The sequence below is a fragment of the Nansenia antarctica genome (assembly GCF_963989245.1).
Source record: "Nansenia antarctica genome assembly, chromosome: 8".
Classification (NCBI taxonomy): domain Eukaryota; kingdom Metazoa; phylum Chordata; class Actinopteri; order Argentiniformes; family Microstomatidae; genus Nansenia; species Nansenia antarctica.
In genome coordinates this window covers 6,955,374-6,966,086 of record NC_137678.1, presented here as the reverse complement: position 1 = coordinate 6,966,086, position 10,713 = coordinate 6,955,374, and the positions used below count along the sequence as shown (strand labels likewise).

Sequence of the window (10,713 nt, the reverse complement as noted above, 5' to 3'; positions counted from 1 at the left end):
GGTAATATTGGAAGGCAGGATACGTTCCCCTTACATTATTATGTGAGCAGTACAAAGTATTTTTCCAACATTGAAAAATTGCATCGCCTATTCCACAAGGGAGGACATTTTGACACATGCACAACAGCGGAAGGAGCTGATGAACTTCTCATTTAGTCACATTTAAAGGAAAATCTATCAATTAACTACATGACTATGTGTCATGTCATAGAACTAGATAAAAGAGGAACTCCTAGGTTAAATGTTTAATGTTTCAATCCCACCACAATCCCAGACACGGAGAGAACCAGTGACAGTAGAGGCTGAGACTCTATCAGAGAGAAACATGACTGCTCCCTCCTCTGGACCCAAGGCCTATCTGCAGGGAGATAGCATTAGCTAGGCTAACTCTTCTCTTCTCTGCGTGAGCCCCATTTACTGAATAATCACCTCCCTCATGTAGGGGCCAGTTTGTTTATAAGCCTATTCTGTTATAATAATAGATATAAATAAGTGAAAGTGTGTAATGGGTCGCATTAAACAGGCAGGCATATTGAGGCAGGATTTAATTTGCATGCCAGATTAGCTTGCTATTGGTGGGGGCAGTGCCTTAGGGCACCCTATTCATTAATAGGATCTAGTCCTCCTTAAATCCATTAAGTCAATTGAACCCATACATAATCTGATTTTGAATACACCATGAAAATGGTGAACTGGTAGCCCCTGTTCTCGGGAGGTCCTGATCATTGCCTGCGGAAAGTTGGTGAGACTGCTCATGGAGGAAGCATCCAGCCTCTCAAATAACCAGGGGAAGGGAGATTACTAGGTCAAACAAACGAAAATATAGGTTATATTCAAAATGGACGGACAATCATAACATACTATGCTGAATGAATTTAGCACTTAAGAAACCGACCCTAGACCCGGATACCCTCGCAAACTACAGACCCATTTCTAACCTCCCGTTCCTCTCCAAGGTCCTGGAGAAAATAGTCGCCACCCAACTCCAACATCACCTCAGCAGCAATAACATTGCAGAAAAATTCCAGTCTGGTTTCCGCTCCGCCCATAGCACTGAAACAGCACTGGTCAGGGTGACAAACGACATTCTCATGGCAGCCGATGCCGGCTCTCCTTCTCTCCTCATCCTCCTGGACCTCACAGCCGCCTTTGACACCGTCGACCACACCATCCTCCTAGACCGCCTTCACTCCACTATCGGACTCTGCTACACTGTTCTGGACTGGTTCACATCCTATCTTTCCGAACGCACCGAGTGCATCTCCTTGGGAGGTGCAAAGTCCCGGACCCAGCCTGTCACCTGTGGTGTCCCCCAAGGATCCGTACTCGGACCCACCCTCTTCACCCTGTACATGTTACCCCTCGGCCGTGTCATCAGCAAGCAGGGTATCCCCTACCATTGCTATGCTGACGACACACAACTCTACATTAAACTGGACCCAACCCCTCAGTCAACCTCATCTGCACTCACCATCTGCCTGGAGGAGATAAAGGCGTGGATGAGAGTTAACTTCCTTCAATTAAATAGCTGCAAAACAGAAGCCATCCTCATCGGCACCCCTCACCATTGGTTAAATCATCCCCCATAACAAGCATCACTTTCTCTGGACAGGTTATCCCTCTGTCATCCGTCGTCACCAACCTTGGTGTTCGAATGGACCCCCACCTCAACTACGAGGCCCACATTAAACACATATCCAAAACGTCATTCTTCCACCTTAGAAATATAGCAAAACTCCGCCCCACCCTGTCTTTGCCCGATGCCGAGAAGTTAGTCCATGCCTTTGTCTCCTCCAGGCTCGACTACTGCAACGCACTTCTCATCGGGATCCCTAGCAAGAGCCTTCAGAAGCTCCAGTACATTCAGAACAGCGCTGCTAGGATCCTGATGAGAGTGCGCAAATACGATCACATCACACCCATCCTCCACTCACTACACTGGCTTCCCATCTCCTCTCGGATCATTTACAAAATCTCACTGTTAACTCATCAATGCATTCACGGCAACGCATCCCCTTACCTCAAGGACCTGGTCAAATCCCACAGCCCCTCCACTCGCACTCTCCGCTCATCAAATGCAAACCTCCTCAAACCCACCAAAACCCACCTCCGCTCCATGGGAGACCGAGCCTTCTGCTCCATCGCCCCCGAACTGTGGAATGCCCTCCCTGCCCACCTGAGAGCACCACAGTCGGTCGACTCTTTTAAGAGCGGACTTAAGACTCATCTTTTTAACAAAGCGTTCCAGTAGCCAGATTTGTATTTATTTTTTTCTTTCGTTTTATGCCACAGTGTCTTTTTAACCTTTCTGCTTTTGATGTTTTTAGTGATCTTTATTGTGTTGTGCTGTTTTTGTTTCTTTTATTGACTGTAGCACTTTGAGATTCTTGAAATGTAAAGTGCTTTATAAATAAAATCCATTATTATTATTATTATTATTATTAAATAATTGATCTCATTATGACGTGAAGTGATGTGAAAGCAATTTCCCCACTGTGCCGTGAAAGGGAGGAGAGCGAGGTGAAGTATCTTGGTCATGTGATCTCCAAAGATTGGGTGGCCACAGACCCAGATAAGATTAGTGCAGTTGCCAACTGGGCCCCACCAAAACACATCTCAGAACTTCGCTCGTTTTTAGGTTTTAGCAGCTATTACAGGCGGTTTGTTCATGGTTTCGCAACCCTTGCTGCCCCCTTGCATCGTCTAAAAGGTCTCCTACCTCTTTTATATATATTATTAAAGGTCTTTGGTAATATGTGCTATTATGCAACAACATCAGGTTCACATCACAAACATGTAGTCTAATTAACGGTCATTTAGTAGAACACCTGTGCGGCGGAGTGATACATATAGTTAATGGTCCCAGTGCTGTTATACTGTATATCAGCACTCATGGAATGCCTCTTGTCCAATAAAATTACTTGGTCGGAACTAACTGTTGTATAAATATTATTAAAGGTCTTTGGTAATATGTGCTATTATGCAACAACATCAGTTATTGAAAAAGACAGAAAAACATTGTTGGCTTTACAAGACAAAAACCTTTATTACATATTTTCCATACTTCCTTTACAGATTGAAAGCGCATGATTAGTATAATTTAATACATAAATATTGGACAGCTACAATAACTGTAGGCACTTTACTATAGGCTTTCCAGAGTTCACACGTGCTACCTTCCTGTATGCAAATGTGCACATTTGGTCTGATGCTGGATAAACTGTAATATGCAAAATATATATTCATTTGTTTTAATTACCATATTTGGTCAAATTAGGGGGGAAAAAACATGAAAGTGCCTTGTGTCTCTTCCTTCATTGAACCAGACGTTGATCGGATGATTATATTCACCAAAAAGTCAGTCGTTGTAACCTCAATAATAGAACTAGAAAATGACAGCTTGATTTGATTCAAATACCTCTTAAGATGACACACCACCCTCACAAAGCCTTAAGATGACACACCACCCTCACAAAGCCTTAAGATGACACACCACCCTCACAAAGCCTTAAGATGACACACCACCCTCACAAAGCCTTAAGATGACACACCACCCTCACAAAGCCTTAAGATGACACACCACCCTCACAAAGCCGTAGAAAAAAAAAGATGCATAAAATGTCCTATAGTATAGAATGGGCTCCAATTAAATAAACAAAGTGTGTAATAATAATAATAATCTGTCATTTATGACGGGGAAAAAACATACAAATAAAAGACCCAAATCTACTCACAGTTGCATTACGTTTTCTGTTTTATCACCCCGTATTGTCAAGTGGCTTGTTAATATCAACTTTACAGTAGCTTAGAACACACCCGATGTACACTATTTGTTACACTTGTTGCATAATAACAGTTGTTGGATTATAACAATCTATTCTACAGGTTGCGTAGGGCGTTGTATGGCTTCCCTTCTAGGAAGAAGCACATTTAAATCATAAAGGCATGCTCTTTCTATTAATAGACTGAGCTAAGAGCAACACCCAGAAAATACCGGTCTGAACCAACACAGATGACGAAGACTCGGACTCAAAATAAAGTGTTTCTGCTACTGTGGTTGTTGTTGTTGTTGTTGTTGTTGTTGTTGTTGTTGTTGTTGTTGAAGCAGTGGAAGACTGTGATGAGACAGGCTCAGATGATGCAGTCCATGATGTGGATCTGCAGACTGTCCAGGTCTGGGAGGACCTCCATGCACTTGGGACAGGCGTGCTCCGGAATGTTCCCCTGCTGCTGCCATTCCCTGGCATCGCCACCTGGTGGACATACCAAGGTATTACTGTGTCAGCTCCGAGGAACCAGTACCACACTGGGACCTGTCTACAACTGCATTAGTGTGAATAGGAGTACCTGTCTTGTTAGGTGATATCTGTCTGAACATGAACAATAAATGTGAACAATAAAAGTGCCGCCGCTGGGGCAACTGCTTGGCTAGCCTGGTGCGGGGCTGGGTGTGTTGGTGGTGGGGCGGGGCGGGTGTGTGGGGCGGCTGGGGACCCTCGGGGGGGGGGGGGGGGGTTTGGGGGCTGGTTTGGGGGGGGTTTGGTGGCTGCTGTGTGCTGGTAGGCAAACTGGTAGTAGTCGCTCTATGAGTAGAGGGCTGCGAGGGAATTTTCCTGGATGCACAGTGTACAGGTTTTTTACCTTTGCCTCTGTCATCATGTGAAGCGCATTGAGTCACATCTTGTGAGAAATGCGCTATACAAATAAAACTTGATTTGATTTGAATAAATGATGAAATAAAAAAAAACCTCGGCTGTTTCTTTTGTCATTGTAAAAAGCGAAGTGAACTGCTAAGTGGTTAGCCCTGGACTGTACCTCTGGCTCCCTGCAAGGTGTGTGCACCAGCGCCCCCGTGTGGACTGCCTCCTTGTGGCAGGTGTCTCCTCTGCATCACATTCAGGGATTGCCTAGAGAGAGAAAACAAACAACATCAAAAACAAGCTCAATAAAACATTTCGTCACAGTCCAATGTTACAAAAAGACCAATCTGGCAACTCGTTCGCCTGGGTCATGACTATCACTACATGACTGGGACTCTTCCAGTGACAGGCTTCCATTGTAAGTGCCTGACTCACACTGTGAGTGTGACCCGTAGTGATCGGTATGTGACCGCGTGTGAGCGCCACACATACCTGCCCAGTGAGTCCATCTCGTCCTGCAGCTGGTTGTTCTGCTTCTTCACAAACTCCAGCTGGGCGGCCAGTAGGGGTGTAACGGATCACCTAACTCACGGATCGGATCGTGTCACGGTTTTTGAGTCACGGATCGGATCATTTTTCGGATCAACACAAAACATTTTTGTTTTTATAAAAACTGCTTTTTCCTTGAATTCTGTAAAAACACCACTTTTACTATGTGACAAAAACCAACAACATTCAAGATGTCAAAACTGGTAATATATATATATTATATATATATGGGGTAGTGGTGGTCTAGTGGATAGTGAGTTGGACTTGGGATCGGAAGGTTGTGAGTTCAAATCCCGCCTGAAGCCACACCACTACTAGTGTGCCCTTGGGTAAGGCACTTAGCCCTCAGTTACTCCAGGGGGAATGTCCCTGTAATTCGTAATTGTAAGTCGCTTTGGATAAAAGCGTCTGCTAAATGGCAAAATTATTAAAATTATATATATATATATATATATATATATATATATACATACATATATATACATATATATAATATATATATAACATATTCTACACTCAAACATTACATAATTATACTGAAATACACTCAATTTAAATGATAGGAGAGAGGGAGGAGGCGCCTGGTTGCAGCAGTGAATCACTGGGCTCTTTAACCTCATCTTATCCACCTAATTTTTCTGGTTTTCTGCTCGAAATGACATGCCCACAGTGAATATAGAATATCTCCACAATCACAAGGGCCTTCATAATGATATTGTTATCAAATGAAAGCTAACACCTGTGGGGTGGCTGTAGAAGTGTCAGAATCAAAATCTATGTTACTGTGTCAGAGCAAATAGAGCTAGAACATTATAAAACATCTCAAATTCAGTCTCCGCCTGCTTTTACAGTGAATATCACCTTGGAAACCTGATAACGAAGCCCAAATCATCTAGGAATCAGTACTCCAGGGTCTTATTAGTACTTGTGCCAAAGTCGATGCTAGTAATGTGAGCAAATGCAACTTTGTACCTGTTTTAGTACAGGTATGTTTAGGCGGACACCTATATGTTTAGGCCATTTGGAGATATGTTGGCACCATCTTTGACCTTTGACCTTTCTCATGTATCAGATTTCTTTTTTTCTTTTTTTTGGGGGGGGGGGATTTTTTGGGGTTGGCCGACCAATGGTATGGAAATTCGGTGTTGAAACCGGACATGACACATTCTTTTTTTTTAATTTTGTTTTTTCAGATTTTATCCCTTTTTCACCCAATTTGGTAGCCAATTTAACCCAACTTAGCATCCAATTATCCCCTGCCTATTGCATGGGATCCGCCGCACGACCCCGTGGCCGGCAGTCCCAGAGGAGGGCGCCAGGCAGACTAGGCTGACTGGCTCCTCGAGCCCAGTACCGTTATTCCGGCACCCAGGGGGCGGTGTTGCGCGACGGATCCTAGTCCAGAAATACTCCTATACCCCCCTCGGAAGCGGCCGGCCAATATGCCGCTTCCCGTGTGCCTCGGCCATATCTGGATCTGGCGGGCCAGGATACGAACCCCGGCCCCGGTGGGCAGCATGCACTAGCGGTCAGTGCGTAGACCGCTACACCACCGCGGGGCACGGACATGACACATTCTCCAGTTGGAGAAAACTGGATGTGACTTAGGCCGTGTTTACCGTCTCTGGAAAAAAATGGTGGCATCGTATAGCATGCAAAGTTGTGAAAAAAATGTGATTGAAAAAGAGAATTGATCAAGGTAAACTCTTTATATCACTTCGGATGCCCATCGGGGTCCGTTGGCTCCTATGAGGTTTTAAAGCAGATGAATAAACATGTTTTATGCCACTTTTAACTAAATAATAAAGTGAACCCTTATTTTGAACATGGTATGAAAAAAATGCCTACATTATCAGAAGTTGTCGAGCTACCTTTTTCGTGCCTCCCGTCATAGTTGACAGAGAAGCCAAAGTGCTCCAGTACATGGGATTTAAATGACGAGGGAGGCATTTCGAGTTCTTCTCCGCCGAACAACGTAACATGATACACTTGGGCCGCATTCGTAAATTCGCTTTGAGAGCGCCGGAGCGCACACTGGGTCCGACGTCATAAAGGGACCAAGTAATTTGATTGGACAAGAGGCGTTCCTTGAACGCTGATCAGATTCCAGAGCGGATTTACGAACGCAGCCTTGTTGTTGTGGAGTCCCAGCTTCACGTGTAGTGAGCAAACAACGGATTATTTTTTTTTCGCATTATCAACCTATCATTGCGCTTTAGAGTAAAACAAAGCCCGCAACTGTCGCGTCTATCTTTTCATGGCAACTCTACATTGTGATTTACAAGACATATTAAGTAAGATATTAAGTAATATTATTACTTGTTAACATTTTGCAATTGATCCGCGGTACACATGCGTTCCGAACCGTGGAGGGCAATCCGAACGGATCACGGAATTTCCGTGATCCGTTACACCCCTAGCGGCCAGGCGCTCCTTCTCCTCGTGGATCTTCTCACGGGCGGCTCTCTCGGCGTAGAAGTCAGAGGAGTACACCTCCGCCTGGACACACAGTCACACACACACACACACGGGTTAGCACGATAACACACGTTGACAGAGACGGAAAGACACGGAGACGGACAGAAAGACACAGAGACAGACAGAAAGACACAGAGACAGACAGAGCCAGACATAGACAGACAGAGACAGAGATAGACAGAAAGACACAGAGACAGAAAGACACAGAGACAGAGACAGACAGAAAGAGACAGAAAGACACAGACAGAAAGACAGAGACAGACACAGAGACAGACACAGACAAAGACAGACACAGAGACAGACAGAAAGAGACAGAGACCGAGGCCGACAGAGACAGAGACAGACAGACAGAGACAGACACCCCCCCTACCCCGCCTCCCACACACACACACACCCACACCCCCCCCCCCACACACACACACGCGCACCCACACACCCCCACACGAAACAAACATAGGTTACAGTAGCACAGCCTCTTTCTTCTGTATTTACAGGAGAGCACCATTACCTGCGCCTGGAACACAGAGATGGTCTCCAGCTCCTGCTCCTTCTGGTACATCTCCTGCTTCATGGCGTCGATCTGCTGTTGCTTAGCAGCCAGGGCCTGCTCCGCCGAGGCCAGCCGTGTCTGCAGGTCCCCCAGCTCCTCCTTAGACACAGAGGGCAGCTAAGAGGGCACCAGAGGGGGCACAGAGGGGGCAAAGGTCAGACTCACACCACCATGACCACAGCACGCAAGTATCAAACAAGCTCAATGACTGCGTTTACATGCACACCATATTCCTGTATCCTCGAGCATGCAATCCTGGGTTGTGCTGTTGCCAAGGACAGCTAGCTACACTCGTTCACCATTTTTTCTCGCTCTTATCTTACAATGTCGAGGACAAAGTGGATCAGCAGGAGTGTTGTAGTTAAATTGTGGTTCAAAAAGCGCAAGTAGGAGAACACAATAACGGACCCACAATAACGCCCGCTCAACGACCACAACCAAGCTACCAACACTAACGTTACTATAGTAACAACTATTGTCCCCCCCGAACCACGGGAATATGCCAATTAATGTAAACGGAATATTCCAGTTGCTACAGCGCATGTAAACACCTTATTCAGAATATTCCAATAACCCCGAATATTGACCTTAATGGGAATATGGTGTGCAAGTAAACGCAGTCACATGTCTCTGTGACCGAGAGGGTCGCCTGACTGTCTGTCACCTCTCTCTTCTTCCTCTCCTCCTTCAGCTCGTTGTAGTCCTCAAACAGCTCGGTGTAGGCATCCTTCAGCTGGGACAGGTTACTCCTGAGGGAGGGTAGGGGAGGGGGGGGGGGGGACACTGGTGACCTCAGGGTGGTGGGTGGTGTGCACACAGAAATAAAAACCCCACTGACCCATGGAAACTGATAGGGGGGCTGGGGGTGGGGGCAGATGGGAGATTTAAAAAAGGCAAAAGGCAAAGCAGGGGGGTTTCCAACGACCAACCACCTGCCCAGCACACGGGTGCACATACACATACTCGGCAGGGTTTCTGAGAGTAAAGGACTGAGTAAATGTGTGTGTGTGGACCCCAATTGAAATAAGCCAGTGGCTTTCTTGGGTTTTTATCCTTTTAGTTGACCTTGTATGTAATATGTACTTTCATGTACCTACTTCTGCAAACCTTCTAATAAAGTTTTCAATCAATCAATCAATGTGTGTGTGTGTGTGGGGGGGGGGGCGTGGGGGGGTCTCCCAGGAGGTCTCCCACCTCTCCTCCGTAGCCTTCCGCTGCTCCAGCTGACTCTGGTTCTGCATGCTGTCCAGCTGCAGCTTCAGCCGGTAGTTCTCACTCTGCACCGCCTGCTTCTCCACCAGCTGGGCCCGCAGAGTCACCACCTCCTGGTCCACATCCTTACATCTGCACACAGAGAGAGAGGAAGGGGGAGGGAGGGGGAGAGGGAGGGCGGGGGGGTGAAGAGAGGGGAGGAGAGGGAGGGAAGAGAGGGAGGGGGGGAGGGAGGGAGGGGGAGAGAGGAAGAAGAGAGGGAGGGGGGGGAATAGTTCACATGTTTTCAGTCCCGGTGGGTGTGTTCTCTCTCTCCCTCCCTCCCTCTCTCCCTCCCTCCCTCTCCCTCCCCCTCTCTCTGCTGCGCTCGTCGGTGCAGGGGGCTCTGTTCGAGGAGGAGCAGGAATCTCTCTCTCTCTCACTCTCTCTCTCTCTCTCTTTAACTGGCGCTAAACGAAGGCCCCCAGGACACTGTCAAATCTAGCGTAGGTGTCTAATATTTTGCCTGTTGATAATAGATTCCCTTACTTGCGTAATAGTCTTTCATCGTTCGAATACAAATCTAAAGATGTTGTTGTCAAGTCGACGGAAAATACCACGTGATTTTGGAAACGTGTGCATCGTTCAACATGATTCAACACATGGATTTAGCCTCATTGAGACAGGCACCTCTAAATCGGTCATGGGTCCTTTAAAAATACCCAGCTGTTTACATACACAGACAAAGGTCTGACCAATCATAACACGTTTCAGAACGAGTCAACATTGTCAAAGATCCTCCTAGGAAAGACGGATATTCAACATTATATTCTAGACTATCGCCAACTGAACAGCAGAACACGGAAGGATGCCTTTCCTTTACCTCGCATTGAGGAGTCATTGGATGCCTTGTCTGGGTCCCGCTGGTTCAGCACTATGGACCTGGCGAGTGGGTATAATCAAGTACCAGTGACTGAACAAGACAAGATGAAGACTGCATTTTGCACACCCTTTGGCCTATTCGAATTTAACAGAATGCCATTCGGCCTCTGTAACGCCCCAAGCACTTTCCAACGGCTGATGGAGAGGATGTTTGGATCCCAGCACTTCCAGTCCTTGTTGCTGTATCTGGATGATGTTGTGGTTTTAGAAGACCCCAGCGAAGACCCCCGTCACAAGATCCAAAATCTCCCAGACAGAGCCCAGACCCATCCCCATTTCCAGAGTTGTAGTGTGTAAGACCCCGGGCTGCTTCCTCCAGTCTCTGTCCAGCTACAGTTGCAACTTCAAGCAGACCAAAGAGGA

At 46.4% G+C, this 10,713-nt stretch overlaps 1 protein-coding gene across 1 annotated transcript; it reads right to left on the bottom strand.

The window, feature by feature from the left end:
• Positions 1-3,605: 3,605 nt before the first annotated feature.
• LOC308163784 (optineurin-like) lies at positions 3,606-10,060 on the bottom strand (the record flags this gene model as incomplete). The annotated part of the gene is made up of 8 exons (XM_080537972.1): positions 3,606-4,253; positions 4,816-4,907; positions 5,133-5,191; positions 7,605-7,688; positions 8,176-8,334; positions 8,882-8,966; positions 9,412-9,561; positions 10,029-10,060. 8 exons carry the CDS (start codon positions 10,058-10,060, stop codon positions 4,132-4,134), a joined length of 783 nt encoding a protein of 260 aa, XP_080394098.1. The 3' UTR covers positions 3,606-4,131.
• Positions 10,061-10,713: the final 653 nt, after the last annotated feature.